Source organism: Dermacentor variabilis, chromosome 10, assembly GCF_050947875.1.
Source record: "Dermacentor variabilis isolate Ectoservices chromosome 10, ASM5094787v1, whole genome shotgun sequence".
NCBI lineage: Eukaryota > Metazoa > Arthropoda > Arachnida > Ixodida > Ixodidae > Dermacentor > Dermacentor variabilis.
The window spans coordinates 5,515,879-5,542,282 of record NC_134577.1 but is presented as its reverse complement, the minus strand read 5'-3'; the positions used below and the strand labels follow the sequence as shown (position 1 = coordinate 5,542,282).

The following is a 26,404-nucleotide window of genomic DNA, read 5'->3' as shown; positions in this document are numbered from 1 at the left end:
CTTTTGTGCAAAGGTATCCCTGTTTCTTTCAAATAAATGTTGTTAAAAGTCGGCGCATGTGGTGTCGTCTTCTCGTCTCGTGTCCCGTCTACGTTTTGCACTGTTAACACCATCACCGTGCGACCACGCGCGGCTGAAGTACAACACCCCCTCCCTCCCCTCCCGGTGCCATGCACACAATGGAAGACGGTGCGCTCCCCCCTTTAAAATTATACTTCTTATATGAGCTGCATTTCCAGGACAACTCAAAATTTCGCAACAGTGCATGTTTTATAGGCACAAACTGGCAAGCATGTTGATATATTTTACAGTACTGTTGTTATTTATGTCGCTCTTAATGGTACCTGTGTTCTGCAACATGTATTTCTCTAATTTTCACTGACTTATGTCACATGTTGGCAGAGGCAAAAGCAGTGATGCACATCTCTAATGTCTTCCCAGGTATTGTCATTAACTGATGTTGTGTTGAACCACACGGCCAACGAGACTCCTTGGATCAGGGAGCACCCTGAGTGTGCGTACAACCTCAAGAATTCACCGCACCTCAAGCCAGCCTTCCTCTTGGATGTTGCCATCCACTGTTTCAGCCTTGAGATCTCCAAGGGAAAGTGGGAGTCCGAGGGCATTCCTGCTTCCATCACACATGAGGAACATCTTGATGTACGTGAGTCCCCTTGATGAGTCTGATGCTGCCCCACTCGGCAATTTAACAACTTGAGGAATGCCCCTGGATTACCAAAAATGGTTAAAACTTAGCCCAGAAGCATCAACCCTTTGTAGTCACGTGTGTTTACCCAATCACTAGTCCATAAAATGCACATGCAGAAAACTGTCATCCTGTCGCTGCTTCACGGCACAAATCTTGCGAAAATCTCTTTGAGCGCGAAGAAAGGAAAAAGAGAAGTGCTGCCCTCGTCTGGAAACATAGCAAAGTGCACTTATTACCCGAGAAATTTTTTTAAAGTTGGCGCTACCAACCCAAATAACTGGCGAATGTGAGCACGCGCTTCATGTAGGGCACTATCCGACATCTTAACAGAATGGGTTCGTAGATACCGATAAATTTATGCCAAGCCATCTAGTAATATGTACTTGGGTTATTGCTCTTCCCTGGTCCACAAGTGTTCTCGAGTTCTATCCGTGAATGTTTGCTTGTTTTCAAATTGTTGGCGTAGAACTAAACTAAGGCCCCAGTGGAAGTGACACTTTGCAGAATAACGATGTGTTAGCGGCTATTGCTGCGCTGTCATCGAAATCCCACTCACGTCATGTGGAATTAGTTAACATGCTAGCAGAACTATAAGTGAAAGTGTTGGATCTAGCCTCGAGGCTTGCTACCATAGAAGCCACTCATAGAAGCATTCCCTAGTCGTCATGTCGTCTTTTCACCGTGGGTTCGTCCCTTTTAGCACTACCATCAGTTTTAAAGAATGCATCACCAACTAGCCCAGCACCAAGTTTTATTGAAGCCACTCTTGGGTCGCTTGATACTGCACAAATAACTGCCAGTCTGCATAACATTGTTGACAAGGTTATTTGCAATGAAACTACTGCACTGAACTCCCATGTTGATGAACTCGAGGGCAGATCCCGTAGAGATGATTTATTATTCTATGGCATCGCTGACACCTCATGGAAAAACTGGTCTCAAGCTGAAAAGTGTGTGCATGATGTCTTGCGGGAAACATTAAATCTTAGTATTCTTGATTATGCAATGTCTCACACCCACCCGCCGTGGTTGCTCAGTGGCTATGGTGTTGGGCTGCTGAGCACGAGGTCGTGGGATCGAATCCCGGCCACGGCGGCCGCATTTCGATGGGGGCGAAATGCGAAAACACCCGTGTGCTTAGATTTAGGTGCACGTTAAAGAACCCCAGGTGGTCAAAATTTCCGGAGTCCTCCACTACGGCGTGCCTCATAATCAGAAAGTGGTTTTGGCACGTAAAACCCCAAATATTATTATTATTGTCTCACACCCGTCGGCTAGTGTGGTATGTTAATTATAAGTGCCGTCCAATTTCTGCCAAATTCAAGTTTTTCAGAGCTTAATAGTGCTATTCTTGCCCAACAGGGCAAGCTCAGGAGTTCTGGCATTCCAATTGATGAGGGCTTTTGTTGGGCCACAAGGCAATCGCGTAAGAGAATTTGGCAAGGACAACGGTCAGCAGTTCACGCTACAGTACAATAGGCTGTACATTAACCAAAAGTGATACATGTACAATGCCATATTGGACACAGTTTGTGAAATGTTCTCATGTGTCTCCTGCACAACTAACAGCCTTGTTTGTGCTTCCGGCCCTCGTAGCTCGTCCACCCCTTGGTAGCTATTTTAAAACCACGCTACCAAATCTGCTTCTATCTTATGCACAAATGTGCGCAGCGTATGCAGTAAGCAGGACACCTTGTCTTCCATTATTAATATGTGCTCAGCTGATATCGTCATTCTTATGAAACATGGCTTTCCAATGCAGTTGCCGAAAGTGAAATCTTAGGGTGCACAAGCGCTTAGAAATTTTATCACTGTGATCGTAGTCTGTGCTCAGGAGGCGGTGTCCTCAAGGCCATGCGTGGTTGTCTAAAATCCAAGCTGTCATCCTCACAACACCTTTAGAAATAGTGTGCCTACAAGTATCACTAGGTTATAGAGACTTCATTTTTTATTCCTGTTACCGCTCGCCCACTGCTTGTAATACTTTCTGCTCTAACCTTCACAATGTACTAAGCTCATTAGCTTTACATTTCTCTTCGCTTCAGGTGTTTCTGGTTAGCGATTTTAATTTTTCTGGCATTAATTGGCATACTAATCCATCATTTTTAAATGGCAGAGACCATACCATACCAGTGGCAGAGACTGTCACCATACAACCTTCGCACATTCCCTGGGCTTCTCCTGTTGTGCTGGTCAAAAAGAAAGATGGCACAATTCGCTTTTGCGTGGACTGCCAGCAACTCAATAAGATCACCTGCAAGAACGTTTATCCACTACCCCGTATTGACGGCGCGCTAGACTGCCTCCAAGGCACCGAATTCTTCTCATCTTTAGACTTACCATCCGGATACTGACAAGTTCCAGTGGCTGAGTCAGACCATTCAAAAATGGCCTTCATCACACCGGGGGTTTATTTGAATTCACTGTGATGCCATTTGGCCTGTGTAACACGCCTGCCACATTTGAAAGAATGATGGACAACATGTTGCGCGGCCTCAAATGGCAGATATGCCTGTGTTATTTGGACGACATCGTTATCTTTTTACCGGACTTTCCTTCCCACTTACTTCGACTCGAATGTGACCTCAAGTGCATTGCTGATGCTCGCCTCCAGCTTAACTTGAAGAAGTGTCACTTCGCTGCCCGGCAGCTGGTCATCCTCGGCCATGTCGTGTCGAAAGAAGGTGTACTCCCTGATCCGGCAAAACTGCAAGCTGTTGCCCAGTTTCCGTGACCAACGACCTTGAAAGAACTGTGCAGCTTCATTGGGTTAGCATCATACTTCTGCCATTTCATCCGAAATTTTGCCACCTTAATAGCACCTTTAACACAGCTTCTTCATGGTGGCCACAACCTTTCGACCTCGTCACCGGATTGCAATGCCGCATTCACAAAGCTGTGTTGTCTCTTGCTGTTACCACCAATCCTGCGCCATTTCGACCCAAGCGCTCCAACTTAAATACACACAAATGCCAGTGGTGTTGGCCTTGGTGCCATTCTCACTCAGAAAAAGGCTGGCTTCGATGAGTACATCGTCGCCTTCGCCAGTCGTGTACTCAGTAAACCTGAATCAAACTTTTCTGTTACAGAAAAAGAGTGCCTGGCTAAATTTGGGCCATAACCAAATTCCGTCCGTATCCCTGTGGCTGCCCATTTGACGTGATAACTGATCACCATTCACTGTGCTGGCTGTCGTCCTTAAAAGAACCATCCAGTAGTCTTGCTCGATGGGCCCTTCGACTGCAGGAGTACGACATTCGAGTGCTGTACTGTTCTGGCCGAAAACACTGGGATGTGGTTGCCTTGTCTTGCTCGCCACTAACTGACGAAGTTAGCTCCCCGAAGGCTTAATTGTCCGAGTCTTCCTTTGCTGCCACGGTCATTCTTCTGGAACAGAAGAAAGACCCATGAATTGTGTCGATGCTGAGTTTCTTGTCCACCCCATTGACTCCCACTACCAATTACGCATTACGTCGCCAAGCACATCACTTCTCCATTCGTGACGGGCTCTTGTATCGTCGTAACTACCTCCCAGACAGCTGCAAATGGTTGCTTGTCATCCCCCACCATCTGCGTTCGGATATTTGTGCAGCGTTCCATGACAACCCCTAGTGCACGCATGCAGGTGTACTGAAGACATAGGCGCATCTACGCCTTCATTACTACTGGCGGGGGATGTATCGATTCATCCGTCATTATGTCCGCTCCTGTCTCGTTTGCCAACGCCGCAAAGATCCCCCTCGTCGTCCAGCCGCCCCATTGCAGCCTTTGCCTTGCCCAGCAGCTGGTTTTGATTGAGTAGGCATCGACATTTATGGACCTCTGCCAACCACATCAGATGGCAATCGCGGGGTAATCGTGGCCATTGACAATCTTACGTGCTATGCAGAAACTTCCTCTTTGTCCAGCACTTCTGCACGTGACGTCACCTGGTTTCTCCTGCGCCACATCATCCTTCGCCACGGAGCTTCCAGGGAGTTACTCAGTGACAGAGGCCGCGCCTTCCTCTCCTACGTCATCGAAACTCTCCTCAAAGAATGCCGCATCATTCATCGCACCACTACTGCATATCATCTGCAGACTAATGGCATGACTGAGCACTTTAATCGCACTCTCGGTGACATGCTGGCTATATACGTTGCATCCGCCCAAAGCAAATGGGACCCTGTTCTACCATTTCTGACCTGCGCTTACAATACCACCACACAGACTGCCACGGGATTTTCGCCTTTCTTTCTCCTGTACGGATGCGAACCTTTTTCCACAATGGATACTATCCTTCCGTACCACCCTGACACCACGGAAACCACCACCTTATCAGGAGCTGCTGCACATGCAGAGGAGTGTCACAAGCTATCCTGTATGTTTACGTCAGAAGACCAGCAATGCCAGAAGCACCATCGAGGAACTTCCCATGCTCCTTAACGAGAAGCAAAGGGATTAACCGAAGAGGCCGATTTTTATTAGTCATATGATAAGCCAACAAACACTGACCCCAAGGACAACACCAAGGTCTTTGGTGTCAGTGTTTGTTGGCTTCTTATCCCATGCTCCTGTATCCTATGCTCCTTTCTCGCTAGTGTGGCTTTGGGTTCCAGCCAAACTGTCACCAAAACTCGCGTCGAAGTACCAGGGCCCATACCGTGTGATCAACCAAATGTCTCCAGTCAACTATATCCTGCAACCCCTCGAGCTACTTTTGGATAATCGTCGTTGAGGACGTGAAATTGTGCATGTCCAGCGTCTCAAGCCGCACTATGATCTGCCTGTGTTGTCCTACCCGTAGGTTGCCGGGATGGCTTCCTTTTCCGCGGGGGAGTTAACTGTACTGTAAAATAAGGAGCAGTGGGGCTGTGGCTAGGAGAGAGACAACGACGACGAGAGACAAAAACCTTGTTTTGGTGCTCAATCGGCTGTACTACCTCTCGCTGCTGTATCGTTCTAGTCGCGAATGCTTACTGCCTAAAGTGCTTTGCGACAACACACACACCCAGAGAGACAGAAAGACACATGCAGAGAGAGAGAGAGAGACAGACAAACGGACAGACAGACAGACAGACAGATGTGAGAAAAAACACATCAGTCAGTGCAGCTAAACCAAATCAATTCATTATTGGGTATTATGAAGTGACTGAAAGCACCTAAGCCTACAGGTAACAGGTGGTCATCTTGGCCAGAAATGTGTGGCCCCACAGGGTAGCTGTGTTGACAAACAGGGCCTGTGCTTTGCTTTGTGCATGGCACAAACATTAATGCACAATCTATGTGGAGGGGCTTGTGAGTGCAGTGCTTGTCTTCTGTTAAGGCTAAATCCCAGTAAAAATAATTTAGAACTTAATGAATACAGATTACTAGTCTATGTCATAGAGCATGCTTTCTTAGGCACACGACAGCCTCATAATGTGCGTGACAATATATTTTACATTTTTTTTATTAGAACAATGAATAACTGTGGCTCCCACACCAACACTCCTAACTTTAATTTGCCTCACCACAACAAAACTATTTTTGGCATCAATAAAGGCGAGCCCTTGAGCTGTGCAATGAACCAAAACTAATCAGATCCAGTGAATCCTTGAAACACAGTGATTAAATAACCAAAAAAATATGCTTTTCAAATTGACATGCCTTGCTATAAAGGGGAGCCATTTCAAAATTTGTTGTACGATTTTGCTTGTTGTGGCTCATTGCACAGCCAAAAAGGTGAGGAATAGGTGCGAGAAGTTTAACTAAAAGATCGTTATTAGCAAAAGAAGGTATGCTTGTTTGTGTATGGAAGAATTGCAAAAGAAGTAGGTATTGAGAAAATCAACAAAAAAGATTTCAAAAACTGCATTGTGCACGAAAGATGTTTAGGAAAGCTAAAATCCCACATATTTGTTACGTTTCTCGTCCTGAATTGTTCTTGTCTGCTTTTGCTCGTGTGGCCTCTCATATTTTCTTTTATAGCTTGATTTATAGCCTCAGTACTGTGATGCCGGGTCCACCACGTACTGTGATGTCTGTGTGTTAATTACCAGAAAACATTTGTTTTCCTCACCTTGGCGCTCTGAACTTTGCCATACTGTGCCTACCAGTATGAAAGAGAAGATGACAGTGTGTAAACGCTGCTAAACAAGACAATCCACTGCTTCTTTGACGTCTGCAAAAAACCTCCAGAATATAAAGATGTTTCAAATGTGGTACGTTTCCTTGTGAGGGTTAAAGGACCCCTCACCAGGCCCCATAGCAAATTTTGATGATACACTGGAAGTTGTTATGTGTCCTCTAGGGAGCGATCTGCCGAAAAAATTTTTTGGATCGGCTCATTACTAGCCGAGATAGAAATATTTCATTGCCGCAAACCCATGATTTCAGGGGGTGAGCTCCACTGCCAAGTGAGACACTCTCTCCACTTGCCCTGTCTAGCTTTTGCAAGCAAAATTCCTTCCCTGCGTTCTCTCATACCGCACCTCTATGATCGCATGACGCATACGTCAGGAGCCCCGCCTTCATTCTTTTTTCTCCTAGCTTTTTTGTGGCACAAAACACTTCCGCTGGCAGCGTTGTGTGCGAGCTGTTGTGATTGTCTTGTTTCACTCAGCGCATGATTTTGCATGATGTGCGCAAGGACACCTGACTAGCGGTATAAGTCAGTGCTACACGAATACTGAGGCAGACACAAGCGGATCACAGAACATGATCCCACGCTGGAACACGATAGAAAATGACATGGTTACAGTGTCTGCGAGTGCGACTGCACGATGTGGGAACAGGCAGACGAAACGGAAGTACATCTCTCTTGCTGTGGTGTGAAGTAAAGCAAAAACATGCAGACATGTGTTCATGCAGTTCATGTGTTTTAGTATTTCTCTAAACTTTAATTCATCTATTAAAGCAACATATTACACAAGTAACAGAATTTCCCTTGAATAATTATCGAAGTCATGTGTCACCACGAGCGACATCACAGTGCAAACATGTGTACGTAGGCACACTAGCATGTGTACGTTATCCTCCGGCTTGGAGTGCGGCGGCTGTGAGAAGAAGGGAAAATGGCGTTTGGTTTGAAATTTCAGGTCTTTTTGCGGCGCATAGTGATGTAATATTTTGCAGATATGATTGTTATTGTATAATGTACGCTCTACGCTTTTGTCAGCTCAAAATGGCCAGACCTGGTGAGGGGCCCTTTAAAAACAGGCTGAAAATGCCCTGAGGGCATTGTTACTTGTTTAGACATAATTATAACATGAAATAACAAGAGAGAAACTGCAGAATTCGGGCACGTTTATGTATCACACGGGACAGGGACTTTTAGTTTGGTTTCACAGGTGCTGGGTAGGGTGACATTTGTTGCAATATCTTTTGAATTAAACAATGTAAGAACACACTTTTTCCTCAATATTGTAGCACTCTTCACTGAAGCGTACTAAACAAACTGGTTTATTGTGTGCGAACTTGTGCGCAGAAACTCAATACTAAAGCATTCACACAATTTACTAGAAGAGTTAACGGGAGCCTATTCAACAGTCGACCGCATCTCCACACTGAACACACTTTCACGCGCCCCCGAACGCCTGGAGCCGCGCCATGACTTCTCATTGGACGGGAGACTCCGGTGCTGCCGTGTGCGCTTGAGACATGCGCTGTCTCGCCGATCACGAGCTGTTGCTGGCGCTCTTCTAACGGCGATGCGATGAGTAATGCCTAGGGCCTTTAGTGATGAGGCGCTTGGATGGGTACCTCACGACAGTGCTCGTAACTGGCATGTGGAGAGCTCTCTGTGGCAATATGATCTATAAATTGTACATCTAACTACACAAAATAAAAAAATTGGCATTTTGAAAAAAAAAAAAATACACTAGTTTTCAAGTTGACCTCATACCTTAAACATGGCAAGTTTAACAAACCAAAGAATTGTGGTTTAGTCATCACTATATCTGGTAGTAGATTTATTGTTGGCAGCTACTGCTAATTGCTACTACTACTACTCCTACTACTGCTGTTGCTACTGCTGCTGTTACTACTACTAGTAATACTACTACAACTGCCACATAATTATGGCAGAGCTGTAGTTGCTTAGTTTGCAGAACTTGTTGCATTTGTGAAACTTGTTCCAGCATTATTGGTGTCAACCTGAAGGAAGTGGTTATTTTGAAGAACATGTTAACTCTCACTGACTTGACTGTTACTTATCCGCTGGTTAGAAGCAGTGCACCCACACTTCATCACTGTTTTCATATTGTACGAGAAACTTTGTAGGATCTGACCTGATAAGTTGTAGGTTGTCTCTGGACGTTATCCATCAAATGCCTTCTTGCTTGGCACCTGCCTTGGAGACGCATTGTTTGTGCATATAGTTTTTGGTGGCCAGCATGTATCGAACTTTGGTTTGCGATATTCCTTTCAGCTGGAAAATTGTCCAGATGTTGAGCCAGCAATTTGCCATCTAACAATCTTGAACATGGATGCTGCATTTTTCTGGTGCACCCACATTCGTTGCAACAAGATGAATTGTCTTCAGTGCTCTTTCTTCCTTGCTTGAATAGAGCAGCACCCTTTTTTTGCTGCGCATTCTCTCAATGTCTTTACCACGTCTTGATGTATTCTAGCTGTGGTCAGCCCTTTTCAGCACAAGGATTTAATAGCTGCACGTGCTTTCAAGTTCTCCATTTTGACTTGACTATGTGCATCTGCATCTGCTGGAGGTTGCCATGACTGACATAACACGTGTGGGGTTCTCCGTGCTCTTGGGGCAAAGGAACGACAACACAGCAGTGCAAACAGTCACAAGGGCATTTATTGCACCTTTCATAGATCAATGCCTGCTAGCCGAGTTGCTATCCACAAAACATGCTGATGGGCGCGCGACAAATCTAGAAGTCCGACTCACGGCTACCGGATAGCGAGCGAACATGTTCGCCCCATGCTGGATCCCAACGCCTGGTCGTTCGCGCATGCTGTCACGCGAACCGCGGCGCATTCGAAGGCAGCCACGCGAGGCGGTCTCGCAGAAGCATGGGTCGGCGCGCGCGCGGGACGTCCACGCTGTTCGCCGATCTGCCGGGAAAGAGAGAGCCTGTTCTCCCCTGCGCCCCCAAGTAACCCTGCCATGAGGCGGTGTTAGCAGCGCAACACTCGCGCCATCTCTTGCACTGCGCCCCAACCACATCGACCGCCGCGGGCATCACGTAGGCCACGCGGCGAAGCCGGATTACAGAAGACGCACAAGAGTCGCGCATCCCCACATCCCCCCAACCTTAAATCACCACATATTCCGGCGAGACATGTCACACCGTCTACCATCAACGCGAGCTTCGCGAACAAGGTAGTACATGCAACATAGGCTGCGCCGAGGAAATGTCCACACACTGTCCATAACATGCGAGCCATCTGTCCTTAGGTACACCGCTGGCATCCGCCGGTCACAGCAGCAGCTTTGCAGACTCGACGGCACGATTCCAGGCCAGGACTTCGGAAACGACGATGCAGTAGTCGGAACGAGCGATTGTGCCGACGTGCCTTGCTGGCAAGAGGCGCCATAGCTGTCGGTGACCGCCGGCTCTTCTGTCCACCGCCGAGGGTTGTGAGCTGGATACAAGAGGCCGCCGAAGTCGATGCGCCGAACTGGCCACAGCATCACGTACCATCGCCCGGGGTGGCTCGATTGTGGTCCGGGGCAGCAGCACAGACGATGTGCAGGTGACAGCAAGCCAGGGGTGACTCCAATCATGCTGCGTACACTCAACACCCTCGGCAAACACTAAAGTAGTGCAAGGGAGAGGAATTCTGCATCCGCATCGCCCACGTGGTACGATGTTCAACTCGGCTAGCAAAATATCGGGCAGCTACTCAGATGCTAAGTTCATGTGAACGAAGCTCGCTTCCTTGAGTCGAACGAGTGATTTCAATTCGTGCGAGGCTAAATAGAATGAGGGAAGCAAATTGCAACACCTCAACGCCACGGTCCACCAGGTTGTGTCCCTCCACGTGCGACAGGCAGCTCCTTAAAGCCTTAGGCCTAAAGCGTCGCTACCCTGACAACAACCGGCATACAAAACACCCAAAATGAGCGCAAAACAGGCAGCCGCGAGGAGACGTCAGCTCTGTTAGGTGGTCCTACTCCGCTCGGTGCACACAGCATCCGAGTTGACGGCACCCACCGTCCCAGACGGTGTTGGAGCGCCCGGTGCCAGGCCGCAATACCAGTCAACCCGTAGTTGCACCCGTGGCACGTGGCCACCCGGCTCCCAGAGCCGCGACTTCATCAGTCAAAGAGATAGGAGAAGCTATTTACATGAGAAATTCGGACCACCCACGAGGCTTCCGTACTCACTCGCTTCAGGCTTGCCAATGCTACGCAGGCGTTAAGTCTCGCTCTCCCAGGATGCAGACCACGTGGCTCGCGTACCGACGAATGTGATTAAAAAAACACTTGCGAAAAGGCTTAGTATGTTGATATGTTCAAACACACTACAGCCACCGTCGCCTCTCTCAAGAAAGCACGCCGCCAAAGCTAGCGATCAAAATCCACGCTAGCCCTACGCTTCGGTTCCAACAAAGGTCTCGAACGAAGCAACACTGTTAAAATTATCGTCCGATGCCTCAAGAGGCCCACGTTGGGCAGCCAGATGTGGGGTTCTCCGTGCTCTTGGGACAAAGGAACGACAGCACAGTAGTGCAAACAGTCACAAGGGCATTTATTGCACCTTTCATAGATCAATGCCTGCTAGCCGAGTTGCTATCCACAAAACATGCCAATGGGCGCGCGACAAATCTAGAAGTCCGACTCACCGCAACCGGATAGCGAGCGAATATGTTCGCCCCATGCTGGATCCCAACGCCTGGTCGTTCGCGCGTACTGTCACACGAACCGTGGCGCATTCGAAGGCAGCCACGCGAGGCGGTCTTGCAGAAGCATGGGTCGGTGCGCGCGCGGGACGTCCACGCTGTTCGCCGATCTGCCGGGAAAGGGACAGCCAGAGTTGCCAGGTCCAAAATTTGAAAAGTAGCCAAAAACTCACGGGAAGTAACCAGAAAAGTAGCCAACTTTGGCCACACACAGAAATGTAGCCAAGAAAAGTAGCCACGTTATGGAAAAACGTCGCATTTTCATTTATTATGCAACTCTGAAGACTTTATCACAGCCAACACTTAAAGCTGCTTTTAGTAAATGTAGGAACATAAAAAAATATTATGAAACGTGTATAAATGACTACAGCTAAGAGCGCTTTGATCAGCATGTAGTATGACTAGAACATTATCACAAATCAGAATCACAGCTCCAGTTGAGGTGCCTGAGTTAATCTTGGCACACGTTTCTCGAAGAATGTCAACGCTCGAGGCATCCTCGAGCTATCGCTTTCGCGATTATTTACGTGCGATTTTCCGTCTTGGCATCAGACGCGTCGCAGCCCTTTTGTTGCGCTCTGTTAAGTGAGATGCCCAGTCGCGTGAAATCTCGCAAAAGTGATCGTATTCGCGAATACAGCTGTACCTTTTCAAGCTGGGAACACATAAATGGACTGACTACGCCGAGAGTGCGCCGGCCAGACCGGCCGCTGACATGCTGGTAACATGTTTATGTTTATCCCGCGGCCAGCTGTCCAAGTGTTAGATTTTGCTAACTTCGGGCAGCTTCGAGTTGTCTTAGGATTCCACCTCACGTTGACTTCCCATCAGGACCGGCACTAGCTGGCTACCGTCTGGCTGCCAGCGGGCTGCCAGAACTCCGAAAATAGAAGCCCAATGTGCGGAAGGCCTGATGCGGAATGTCAATGCGAAGATGGAACACGCTGCGACGTCACCAGTGCAAAATCCTTTGCATAAAATGAAAGTGCCCGAGTCAGACTGACGATGATGATGGACCAGCTTAAAAGATTTGGAGTGTCGTCATCGTGCGGTGGCCTAAATATTTGCTAATGTTGATGCATAATATGAGCTACACAAGTTTCTATCCAATTTTTACAATAGTCCAGCTATTTCAAAAGTAGCCAGAAAAGTAGCCAAGTAGCCAAGGCCCTTTTTTTCCCCCGCCAACAGCCTCAAAAAGTAGCCAATTTGGCGCAAAGTAGCCAAATCTGGCAACCCTGGAGACAGCCTGTTCTCCCCTGCGCCCCCAAGTAACCCTGCTGTGAGGCAGCGTTAGCAGCGCAACACTCGCGCCATCTCTTGCACTGCGCCCCAACCACATCGACCGCCGCGGGCATCACGCAGGCCACGCGGCGAAGCCGGATTGCAGGAGACGCGCAAGAGTCGCGCATCCCCACACACGGGCACAATGTGTGTGTGTGTGTGTGTGTGTGTGTGTGTGTGTGGAAAATTGGGGTGCGACTGTTTAAGGGAGGCGGAAAGGGTGTGTTTCCACCTTCAAGAATATAATCTAATAGCCTGTAGACTGAGGGGCAAACACAAAGGAGAAATACACAGTGCTCAGGGCTGTGTGTGTCTCCTCTGTGTTCATCCCTCGTTTCACGTGCTATTGTTCAATGATCGTGAATAGCCTCTAGCCCAAACTGCTGCTCTTGAAGAAAAGTTTGGTCTCAGCATGCAAAAGATTTCTGGTTTTTGCCAAGTACTTTTTTCATAGCCCTTAAAATAGTAATCAAGAATGCACTTTACAAACTCTAGATAAACAGTTTTTGAAGTGGTTTCATTTGGGATGTCACTATTATTTCCTGGTGGTGCCCTAGCAGTGCTAGAAGGAACCGTTCTGAAGAATGCAATAATACATGCCTCTTGTTCGTTTCAGGCGCTGAGACGTGTATTTGAACTGAACTGGCTCCCAATGTTGCAGCTGCAGGAGTTCTTCACCATCAATGTGGATGGCATTGTTGACACATTCAGGCAGAAGGTTATTGGTAGGCAGAATTAAACTTCTCCGTTTCCTGATGTGCGAAACAATAAGCAGTAGACCACAAATGAAATGTGATTGCTGTGCTGTGCAGCATTCTCGCAAGGCTTGTGCCACTGAATGGCTCTTCTGTGAGACGTTGGAGCATGAATATTTCATTCGCCTGATGTAACCAAATAAGTTTGTAGTGTAGCTTGGCTTGCAGTCATTAGACATTCTAGAAATTATGTCTTCACGTGACTAATTGTCAATGCTCCTGATCACATGTCATTTTTGGCCAGGTATACTCGTTTGCTTGCTCATTAAAATACATTGAGTGACCGTCATGAAATTTGGGTTCTTTTTGCATTCTGGAGGGAATGTACGCTCTATAGATTAGTTTACAGCCTTTAGGTATCTTGGCTCCAAAAAATAATCGTCAGCTGTCTTGCTTTCATTTCCTTTCTTAAAAACTCTGCGCTTTCTAATTTCCAGTCAAGAATGCAGTGTCACATTGATAACGTGCATGTGATTTATAGCCTGGAAGTACCAGGCCTGAAACATTGAAGAAAGGAAAAGCATGCAAGATGGATAATTATTGTTTTGGGACAAGGTAAATCACAAAGGGTGCAAGTTTTACTTAGAATGTATGAGAAATATAAGCACTGACTTCATTGCTGTCTCACACTGTTTTGTTTTACAGGGAATGCAGAACACACAAGTTATACAAGTGGTTTATTTTGCTATTTAGTACCATTTGAATTGCATGAATTGCATGCATTGCAGAATTTGTCAACTTGGCACATGTTAGTAGTACCATTTGAATTGCATGAATTGCATGCATTGCAGAATTTGTCAACTTGGCACATGTTAGTTGCGATATCGAATTGTAGGGAAAACGAGTATGGTGTAAATCCTAACAGTATGTTTGTTTTATGTGCCTCCTTGTTACCACCTGAAGTGGGATAATATTGTTGGCATACCCCACGACTGTGAATTGTTTGAGGTGTCCACTGTGCTTGCGCACTAGCTAGCGCGTTGAGCTCATGCTTGTGTGTTAGCCCTTGTCAGGGCAGCAGCTGAGGTGGTAGCTGGGCACCACCAGTTGCACCAGATGAGCAGCGCAACAAGCCACTGCACATGTTGCCACAGCTTACATGGAAACTGCATATACAAGCTGGAGACTGTGTGAAAAATACGAGATGGTTCAGCACAATTTTAGCTTAATTGGGCACTCTGCTCTACATGCTTGTGCATGCAGGGCCCATGGCATGAACAAGTGGCCCCACGCGTATGCTTGTAGCTACAAGTACGTGAGTTTGTCATAATATTATTTTCTTTATTTTCATGCCAAAGGTTCCTCATCACATCAAATTTATGGTCTCATTTCAACTGTGCAAAATATAGTAACCTCACATTCTTTACAAGATACATAATCTGCTGTCTTGCATTTGGAAAAATGTCGCCGTTTCCAGACAAAGGGCAGCCAAACACTGGTCCCATGCCTGATGGTGGCAACCTGAAAGTGCTGCGGGATCCAGAGTACCGGCGAAATGGCTCCACTGTTGACATGAATAAGGCCCTGCAGATCTTCAACCGCAACTGGGAACCTAGTAGCCCCGATGCTCCTGATCTGGTAGGTACTGTATGATTGATTTGGCTGCAGTTCATCTGTCTGCATATGCACCAAGACATCCTTGCGGTGAAAATAATACGGTGTTGTGTATGTACAGTCGGTGCCAAAAGTTTATGGCGTGTTTGTTCTGCAAAAAAAGTTTTATTTCCAAACTGTTTGGGCCTGCTGCCAGAAAAATCACGCAACATTGTGTTGTTTGCGGATACCAGTAGAAACTAGAAGTCTGAATACAAGGCTGTGTGCCCAAACTCTAGAAATATTGAGCCCTCTTTCACATCTTGCACTCTGTGAAATTTACTTGCCAATATACAGTAACACCTTATATACCCGTTTAAATGCACTAATGGCCAAGACATAATTGCTGCATTTCATGACCACATAGTCCTAAAGAAGTGGGACTTTCTTGAAATAAGTTGTTCTATATTTAATTTGTACAAACCTCCATACACAATCAGATATGTCATTCTTTATTGTTTGTTAAAAAAAGCTGTTCAGTAAGGAAAGGGTGAAGTGTTGAATGGCTGGTGCAACGCTACAGGTGTATACCTGCTTCTTCCGTAGCAGTTTTTTTTACACCGCTTGCCCACTCTGTCATGTAGAAGCGCCGTGCTCTCATTTGCAAATGAAAGTGCTTCTCTCAGATTGACAGGTGTTGTAGCGACTTCAGACGTTACCTGGAGCACTTAAATGGCATCGAGTGGAATTTGCTGCACAGCCATCTTCAGGCAGCAGTGGAGAACATCTTACGTGGTTGTCGCTACCTCCGTGTTCAAGAGGATGGACCCAAGAAGACTGCAGTCACCATCAAGAATCCTCTCGTGGGAAGGTAAGCAGGGCTGGCCATTACTTTGTTTAGTAAAGGTTGCAGAATAGAATGTTTAAAATATGCTTGAACGATTTCGTGGCCAATTTCAAATGATATCTCTCCTCTGATGGAACACTCCACTAGAAAAGGCTGTGCATATTGCCCTCTTGTCTTGCCCTGTTGTATTGCCCTCTTGATGAGGAATACTGCTGAAACTGCATGGCAAGAATCAAGCTTATTATTGGGCAGACTATTACTCAGGAGGAACCCGCTGGGGCGTCTGCATCAGCAGGCGTTTGGTGTGTTGCGACACTACGTACCTGAGCACACAAGGGTTGGACCCTCCCGCATCTAACCGTGCGCGGCTTAGCTGTGTCCAGTTAAAAGGGGATCCTGGTGGTTGAGCCAATGCTGGGTGTTTGGACCTTTATGGCCCCTCGGCTTCATGTAGACGGTGCCCCTGGACTGACCCATCCGGGGGAAATCGGTAGTTGCCTTTTCCTGTGTCTCTCTCCCTCCAACCTTCGTCTTTCTCTCACTTTCCGTCTTTCCTGTGCCCTACCCATTTCTTTATACTTATGATCTTCCAGGCGGCAAGGGTTAACCTTGTGTGAGTAGCTAACCTAGGTTATGTCACATTTGGTTATAGTGGCTGCATACAGCTGGCATTGGCAGGCCTTGTTTAAACACAAATCCTGTCACGTCCCTTTGTTGGGCTCCATGGTGGGTGGCTGTCACCGCTGCCGAAACTACATATTACAAATGGCTAGCTCTTTCCCCCCGGTTCCTGATCACCCTCGGAAAAAAGGGCATGCCAAAAATGTCATTAAATTTTTTGGTAACAGATTACACACCTTCCCTTGATTCTGCATCATCCATTCTGACAAACCTCAAAAGACTATAAGAATGATTTCACCTTTCCTAGTGTCGAAATGTCTCGCTGAAGCATTTGGTGCAGGCTACAAGGCATCGGAGATGGCTAGTGGAGATCTCCTTTTGGAACTCCGTGATGCGAAACAACATGAAAGGCTTCCTAACCTAGCATATTCAGAAAAATTCCAGTGACAATATCCCTGCACCGAACTATGAACACCAGCCGTGGTGTTGTCTCTGATGATCTAATGGAGCTGACAGAAGCTAAACTGATGGAAAGCTGGAGTGAGCAGAATGTTATCAATGTAAAGCAAATTATGCTAAGGCGTGATGATAAGGAGATCAAAACAAAGCATCTAATAGTTACTTTTGGCTCAAGCATCCTGCCTGAGGCAATCGAGGCAGGCTATGTAAAGCTACGTATTGGACCCTATGTCCGAAACCCTCTTTGATGCTTTAAATGCTGGCGATTCAGCCACAGTTCCCAGAACTGCGAAGGCCGACAGACATGTGCTAAATGTAGTGCCGGAGATCATGCCTCTGAAACTTGCGAAAGCACTCCACACTGTGTCAACTGTGATGGCCAGCATGCCGCATACTCACGGTCGTGCCCATCATGGAAAAAAGAAAACGAAATTGTGACGATAAAAATAACGAAGAATATTTCATTCAGAGAAGCGCACAGGCGGGTTTCCTACCTGCCAAAGAACAGCTTTGCCGAAGTGGCACGTCAGGGGGCAGTGCCACAACGGCGTGTGGCGCCTCTTCGACCCACACACAGTGAGGTGGCAGTGATGCCACCTGCCCCCCTCCCGGCAGCTGAAGCTAGCGCTGCTCCGCTGCCCCAGCAGAAGAGACTATCGACCTCTGGGCCGATAGCCTCAAAGGTCTCATTTACTGAGATGAGGCCTTCACCTCAAACGCAGCGCTCACAAGGGGCGATGGACACAACAACCACTCAGACGGTACCGCCAGTGCCTAAGGAGTGGCGAAATTCTCGTGATAGCTCCAAAAAAGAAAAACGCCGCATCATGGCGCCCGGAAAGGGCTCTGTGAGCTAACTCCTCTTTCTTAAACACACAGCACAAGAACCACATTCAGCATGGATACACAAATAATACACTGGAATGTCAGAGGTCTCCTGCACAATCTAGGTGACATTAAAGAATTCCTACATAGGTGTAGTCCAAAGGTGCTGTGTGTTCAAGAAACACACCTCAAACATATGAAAACAAATTCCCTCCGACAATATGCTATTTTTCGTAAAGACCGCAATGACACTGTCGTGTCATCCGGTGGTGCGGCTATCATTGTCGACAAATGTGTTGCCTGCCGGGAATTAAAATTTTGTATGCCCTTAGAGGCAGTTGCTGACCAAGGGGTGTTGTTTGACAAGCTAGTCACTATCAGCTCGGCTCGGTATACATCCCTCCTAGTTATCAACTTACTAAAACTGAAATTCAAAACTACATACATGAACTTCCGGCGCCACACATAGTTGTAGGAGATTTAAACGCACATAACACTTTGTGGGGAAACTCTCGTTGCGATACGAGAGGTCGCCTAATTGATAACTTTCTTTTTTCCTCAGGAGCATGTATCCTTAAAAAAAGATAGCCAACATAGCACAGCGTGGCACATACTACATACTCTTCCATAGATTTAAGCCTAGTGTCGAGTACACTAATGCCGTACCTGGAGTGGTCCGTTCTCAAGAACCCCTTTGGGAGCGACCACTTTCCAGTTATGTTAAACTTAACAAAACAAGGTGCATGCCTGTCACATGCTTCCCGGTGGGAGGTTGAACCAGCTAACTGGGAAGTTTTCCAAGAGCTAACATATATAATGCGGGATGAAATTTACTCTTTTAATATAGGCGATGCTGTGGCTTGTATAACAGGCTTATAATTGAGGCTGCCACAAAATGCATTCGTCAAATTAACGGATTGTCGAATAAGTGTCGCATCCCATGGTGGAATGAAGAATGTGAAAAAGTGCGAAAAAACCAAAACAATGCTTGGGGACGACTTCGTTATTTTCCAACTGCCGAAAACTTGATTAGTTTTAAACAAATAAAGGCTCAGGGTAGAACACGTCGACGTGCTAAAAGGGAGAGTTGGGACAAGTACATCTCCGGTATAGCTTCCTACACGGACGAGACGAAAGTCTGGATTAGGGTAAATAAACTAATAGGCTGGCAGACACATCCTGTACCCTGAGTAAGTATCCAAGGTGATAGCCTGGGAGGTCAGGCTATCACCTTGGTTAGTGATAGACATGGGTAGTGATCGATTGTTTAGGCGCACATTTTCAATGTGTTTCCAGTGCATCGCACTATACAGAAACTTTCCTGAGGTTCAAAGAATGTGAAGAGAGACAGCCCCTTAATCATAAAGGTTCGCCAAGTGAGGCTTACAATCGTCGATGTAACTTAAATATCTGAAGGCAAAATGTCTGAAGACGATGAACATTTCAAAAATTTTGTCGCGCACAACATGGGGTAGTGGTCGAAAAATGTCTCCCGAACATGTACAGGCGCCTTGTCTGCTCTCGTCTTGACTTTGGTGCTATAATCTATCATTCTGCAATGCCAAGCGCGCCAAAAAATCCTAGACCCTGTGCACCACCTAGGTATCTGCCTAGTGACCGGTGCTTTCAGAACAAGCCCTGTAGAAAGTCTCTATGTAAAAATCAAACGAGTGGCCACTTCGTCTACAGAGGTCATATTCCAGCTTCACATCATCGTCATCATCAGCCTGGTTATGCCCACTGCAGGGCAAAGGCCTCTCCCACACTTCTCCAACTAGCCCAGTCATGTACTAATTGTGACCATGTTGTCCCTGCAAACTTCTTAATCTCATTCGCCCACCTAACTTTCTGCCGCCCCCTGCTGCTATGCTTCCCTTCCCTTGGAATCCAGTCCGTAACCCTTAATGACCATCGGTTATCTTCCCTCCTCATTACATGTCCTGCCCATGCCATTTTCTTTTTCTTGATTTCAACTAAGATGTCATTAACTCGCATTTGTTCCCTCACCCAATCTGCTCTTTTCTTATCCCTTAATGTTACACCCATCATTCTTCTTTCCGTAGCTCGTTGCGTCGTCCTCAGTTTAAGTAGAACCCTTTTCGTAAGCCTCCAGGTTTCTGCCCCGTACGTGAGTACTGGTAAGACACAGCTGGTTATACACTTTTCTCTTGAGGGATAATGGCAACCTGCTGTTCATGATCTGAGAATGCCTGCCAAACGCACCCCAGCCCATTCTTATTCTTCTTATTATTTCAGTCTCATGATCCGGATCCGCGGTCAATACCTGCCCTAAGTAGATGCGTTCCCTTACCACTTCCAGTGCTTCGCTACCTATCGTAAACTGCTCTTCTCTTTTGAGACTGTTAAACATTACTTTAGTTTTATGCAGATTAGTTTTTAGACCCACTCTTCTGCTTTGCCTCTCCAGGTCAATGAGCATGCATTGCAATTGGTCCCCTGAATTACTAAGCAAGGCAATATCATCAGCGAATTGCAAGTTACTAAGGTATTCTCCATTAACTCTTATCCCCAATTCTTCCCAATCCAGGTCTCTGAATACCTCCTGTAAACACGCTGTGAATAGCATCGGAGAGATCGTCTCTTCCTGCCTGACGCCTTTCTTTATTGGGATTTTGTTGCTTTCTTTATGGAGGACTACGGTGGCTGTGGAGCCGCTATAGATATCTTTCAGTTTTGTTTTTCTGAAATTTTGCAATTTGCAGTGATGTTTGCAGCGAATAAAAAGACCTGCTTCCTCCAGTCACTAGATTTTAACCTACTTTTTATTTTAAATGCAACTATCCTCATTAAATTTGGTGCAGTGTTTGCCGAGAAAAACGGTTTCTTCCTTCCCGTCTATTTAGATGGGAGCCTCCAATCTAAATATGTATCTTATATTTACATTACATTCAGTTTAATTGAAATTCTTGCCATTTAGTCCTTTACTTTTCCGGACTAGTCTTGCATACAGATACAGCCGTGTAAATGTGAATAGAGATGCAACTGAATAGGTGAAGTTAGTTCAACACTGAATAGGTAAAATTAGCTCAACACTTTGTAAATTGCAGGTACTTTGTGGTCAACACCGATATCCCAGTCCTGGACCTGAAGGAGGCAGAGAAGCTAATCTTCAGTGACAGAGCTGCCTTTGTTATGGCCCACAATGGTTGGGTCATGAACGATGATCCACTGCGGAATTTTGCTGAGCCAGGGTCGAATGTGTATCTTCGTCGTGAGCTCATAGCCTGGGGTGACAGCGTCAAGCTTCGATACGGGAAGTCACCTGATGATTGCCCGTTCCTGTGGGAGTACATGAAGGACTATGTCTGTGAGACGGCCAAGATATTTCATGGCATACGCCTTGACAACTGCCATAGCACCCCATTGCCACTTGCAGAGTATGTCCTGGATGCTGCACGCCTGGTACGTCCAGACCTCTACGTGATTGCCGAGCTCTTCACGTCGAAGGAGGAAGTTGACAACATCTTTGTCAATCGACTTGGAATCAGCTCTCTGATTCGTGAAGCCATGAGTGCTCACAATGCTCGTGAGCTGGGCCGGCTTGTTTACCGGTATGGTGGTGAACCTGTAGGAAGCTTTATTCCCCCGCCAGTTCACTGCCTCAAGCCATGCATTGCACATGCACTTTTCATGGACATCACGCATGACAACCCATCACCTTTTGAGAAGCGTTCAGTGTACGACTACCTTCCAAGTGCTGCTGTTGTGTCAATGGCATGCTGTGCAACTGGATCAAACCGTGGCTACGATGAGCTCGTGTCCCATCATATTCACGTTGTTGATGAATTTCGTCAGTACCCTGCTTGGTCAGTGAACCCAACTGAGAAGCCTTCATCCGTCCACCTGCATTCAGGGATCATCGCTGCAAAGCGAGCACTGAACCGACTGCACTACGAGCTTGGCCTGCAAGATTTCACGCAAGTTTTTGTGGACCAGGTTGACCCCAACACAATTGCTATCACTCGACACAGTATTTCTACGCATGAGTCGGTGGTACTGGTGGCCCGTACATCATTCCAGATGCCTGGGAACCCGAACGAGACAGGTTGTATCCCACCACTGTGCATCCCTGGAGTGATTGAGGAGGTCATCTTCGAGGCAAAGACTGTCAAGGTGAACAAGGATAACAAGACAAAAGAGGAGAAGAACAAGGAGTACATTGTAGGGCTCAGTGATTACCGACTTGAGATCCGTGAGCACATCTCACTTGTGGAATCTAAGATGGTGGACCTCAGCGACGCGAGTGAACAGAACCTGCAAGAGCTGGACTTCTCCAACTTCACGCCAGGTTCTGTCATTGCTTTCAGGTAGGTGTGACATGGCCAAAGTATGATTCTTCTTCTTCTTTGACTTTCTATCAGTGTTTTCTTATTTTTAGCTTTACATGATGTTGCTGTTTATGATAAGCTTCTTCCACTTTACCTCATCGCTTGCCCATTTGTTTCTGAAATGCTAGGCTGGTAAGAAAAATCCAGGCCACCCTATTGCTGCGCTATGTGGTCCTTTCTACTTTAGCCTCTTGAATACATCTTGCAAGTGAATAATAATATAGAGATTGTACCCGCCGTGGTTGCTCAGTGGCTATGGTACTGGGTTGCTGAGCACGAGGTCGCGGGATCGAATCCCGGCCATGGCGGCCGCATTTCAATGGGGGCGAAATGCGAAAACACCCGTGTACTTAGATTTAGGTGCACATTAAAGAACCGCAGGTGGTCGAAATTTCCGGAGCCCTCCACTACGGCGTGCCTCATAATCAGAAAGTGGTTTTGGCACGTAAAACCCCATAATTTAATTTTTTTTAATATAGAGATTGTCTCTGTTTGCCTAATATATTTCACAAGCCAACTTTGAGTATTCTAGTGAAAGAGAGCTTCAGTGTAATCATACATTTAGTTAGTGTTCTTGCTTTTTTTTATGGTTGCACACAAAATGGCTTTGGCCTGTTCCCTACTTCGAAGAAGCTCTTAGAAGAGCATTCTACATGGCCAACCTTAACTGCTTTAGCACAATCTGGAAAGTGGGAACCAAAGCACACCTTTTTACAACATTGGTGTATCGCAGTAGGCCTTACGGCATCAAAACAGATAACTTATCTCACATACAGTGACAAATGTTCCCTGCTGCCTTGTCATCAAAAGGAGGTGAGCCTAAGCAAAGATCAATTTTCCATTTATATTCTGCAGCTGTGACAGAAGCATCGCAATGATGATGAATTTCATTTGAAGTGAGTGCTCTGGGCACTGCCATGTTGTCTTTCTAGTTATGCAAGTCATGCCAAGTCCTAAAGATAGCATGCGTGTACAACCTGCAAACTTGCCCACTGCATTCTATGAATGCACACCTTGGATCTGCTATGTGGATTCGCTTATATGTTTGACTGTGTTCTGTAGCACATTCAATGGTTTTTTGTTGCTGTACTCAAACTGCTTATTAAGGTAAGTATAATAGAACATATGGTGTGGCTGCATTGAGAGCTGATACATATAAGCTATCGTAAAAAAAAGAAAGGAATGTGTAAATTTTTATCTTGATAGGCTTTTGATATCTGCATCTGCTCCTGCTGGTGGCTGGAAGCATTATCCATGAAGGCAACATTGTTCTTGGCGCCTCTACCATAGTCTGAACACCTCTCCCAAATATGTAAACTAAAGCAGAAACAAATGCACTCTGGATGTGCCCTTTCGTGATCTCACATCCCATGTTCTCTCCTTCAATAAATTATTTCTCCCTTGCTCTCCTCAGGGTGGCCCCTCATCCAGTGAGCAAAGCCGCAGTTCAATACCTTCGCCGGCACCTGACCCACATGGGATATATTCTGGGAGCCCAGCCTGAAGCTGCTGCTGGGGCAGCTGTCTGCTCTAATGAAGAGAGCATTCAGAGCATAGTGAAGGCCCTCACACTGTCAGACCTTAACCGAGTCCTGTTCCGCTGCGACGTTGAGGAGCGGGCCGAGGACAGGGGTGGGGCCGCCTACAACTTTCCGAGGTTTGGCAGCCTCGTTTACTGTGGCCTTCAAGGTAGGTGCCTCACGTGCTGCCTTGACTTTGCATGAGGTTAGAGTGAGAGAGAGAGAAGTCATAAGAGAAAGGCAGGCAGGTTAACCAGGCTGAGCCCGGTAGGCTACCCTGCACTAGGCAAGGGGGAAAAGGGATTGAAGGAGGAGAAGGAAGAGAAGTTCACAGTTTGCACAATTACACATACAAACGTTCATCGCTGAGTCACTCACAGGCAGTCAGACAGGCTGGTACATTCAAGAAATGCACCAGTGCCTTTGTGGCTTTGCACAGAGCAGACATACGAGGCCACAGGCCCAAGATTGTCTCCTCTGTGAAAGGCCTGTCGTCTAAGTTCTCGAGAACTGTCAGAAGGGAACTTCTCTCATCTTCATATATGGGGAAGTCACACATGAAATGTTTGGTTGTTTTTTCGACACCACATGTTCTGCAGTTGGGACTGTCTGCCATTCCAACCATGAGGTCAAGATTTTGTTCCTGGCTACCAAGGTGGTATCTCAGTGAGAGCACCTGTGAGCTGGGGTTTTAGTACACGAGAAGAAAGCTTATCTGATTAAAATAAATGCAGTTGTCCAATATGGTGTCCTTAATCTATAGGTGTAGGACATTACAACCATCAGTCAATTTTTAAAAATATTTTTGATGGGGATCTGTATTTATGAAGTGAAGAATGTAAAAGGTGTCAGTTGCTGAAACTGGAGAAGGCATTAGGCAAATGGGATGTGAAGAACATAAGAGGTACAATAAGCTTTTCTTGCTCTCTGATATGCACGTAGATGCTGATATGGATGTAGAGAGTAGTGAGAAAAGATAAATTTGAGTCGGCCCATTGAGCAGCTGTAGTCTGGGGAAAAAGAAAATTGTGTGCATTGTAGCTGAGATTCAAGAGAGGCAACAAAGAATTTGGTTCGGAAGCTCGGAAGTTATTGCTGTGCAATAAATGCAGACATTAAGATAGCCTAAATCGTGATAATGGTATATTTCAAGAAACTGGAAGGGAAGCTCAATATTTCTGAAACTTGAACATTTATTTTTCTTATTTGTGTTTTTCCACTAAAGGATGAATTTATAAAAACTATCGCTTACACGCTACATAAGATATCCTTATTTACTCACTTATTTATCTGAAGGAAAATCTGAAGATTGCTGGCCATCTTGGTCAATGCTCTAGGGTCAGTGTGGAAGTTATTATACACCAGGTGGTAAATTGACCAACAAATTGACCAATGCTTACTGATAATACAAGTAATAGCATATGTGAATGTTCTTAGAGCCAAAAAGGAAATTAAATTGGTACTGTTACACGGCAGCAGTAACTACGTGCAAAAATTACACAGATATATATCAGCAACAAAATACATTCTAGCAGTGTATCTTGGGCATATTGAACATAAGGAGAAAATATTAGTTGGTTGGACTATATTTATGGCATTTGCTTAATTTATGGGGTGAAATTTATGAGCTGTGGACTCCTCTGTTTAATATTTCTGCTTCTTTTATAATAACGTAAAATTTTGAAAGGGCTCCCAAACCACTCTGAGTTTGAAAAATTTTTATATAAAATGGCAGTTGTGCACTAGTCTACTATGAACATTCATCTGCAAGAATTTTTCGAAGTGATGCCGTAATATCAAAATTATAGGCATTTGATGAATGAATGCGAAATGCCAAAACACCCGTGTACTTAGATTTAGGTGCACATTAAAGAACCCCAGGTGGTCGAAATTTCCGGAGTACTCCACTGTGGCGTGCCTCATAATCAGAAAGTGTTTTTGGCACGTAAAACTCCATAATTTAATTTTTAATTTGACAAACGACTATGCGGCCACCGCTGCTCCTCACTCACCTTTGCTATTCTCCCCTTGGGTGCATTGTCCTCCTCACCTACTTTATATAGTGTAGTGAAAGCTACACATTGCATCAACACGCCGCAAGAAGGGATTTAGCACCACCTCTTATTGCCCCCTTCACAATGCCAACTGAATGGAAGGTTCACAAAGGGATCACTGGTGCATGACAGTCAAGCCCCGTTCCTTCTCAGAACACACAGGTGGATCTCGTCACGTTTGTGGTTTCTCATTCTCTTTCAACCTGATATTCGACAGCTTTTACCCTGCTACACTCTTTAAAATAATTACACCCTTTGGGGCTTATCTTGTCCCACAACAATAATCGTCACCTGCCTTGCCCACATTTCCTTTCTTTAACGCTGCGAGCCCGGTACTTCCCAGTCACGAACGGCTTGCACGTTATCAGTGTGACACAGCATTCTCAACAGAAAAGTAGCGAGCGCCGAGTTTTCAAGAAAGGAAACACAAGCAAGGCAGATGATTATTGTTGTGGAACAGATATACATTCCAAAGAGTGCAACTGTTTTAAGACTGTAGCATCACAACGTGCAACAAATGGACCAGAAAAGACAAGGGAGGAGTGCGGAATTGTTTTTCCTTGCTCACTTTTGCTATCCTCCCCTCGAGTGCTGTGCCGTCCTCACCGCACGCTCACC

General features: G+C 46.1%; 1 protein-coding gene across 3 annotated transcripts in view; it reads left to right on the top strand.

Annotated features, from left to right (window-relative positions):
- The window catches only part of LOC142559762 (glycogen debranching enzyme), a 152,236-nt gene that overhangs the window by 38,118 nt on the left and 87,714 nt on the right, over positions 1–26,404 (top strand). For all 3 annotated transcript variants that reach the window (XM_075671390.1, XM_075671391.1, XM_075671392.1), the window contains 6 exons: positions 442–660; positions 13,440–13,548; positions 14,996–15,156; positions 15,798–15,982; positions 20,932–22,191; positions 23,627–23,901. In XM_075671390.1, coding sequence (XP_075527505.1) covers positions 442–660; positions 13,440–13,548; positions 14,996–15,156; positions 15,798–15,982; positions 20,932–22,191; positions 23,627–23,901 — 2,209 coding nt within the window. The remainder of the gene's footprint in view (positions 1–441; positions 661–13,439; positions 13,549–14,995; positions 15,157–15,797; positions 15,983–20,931; positions 22,192–23,626; positions 23,902–26,404) is intronic.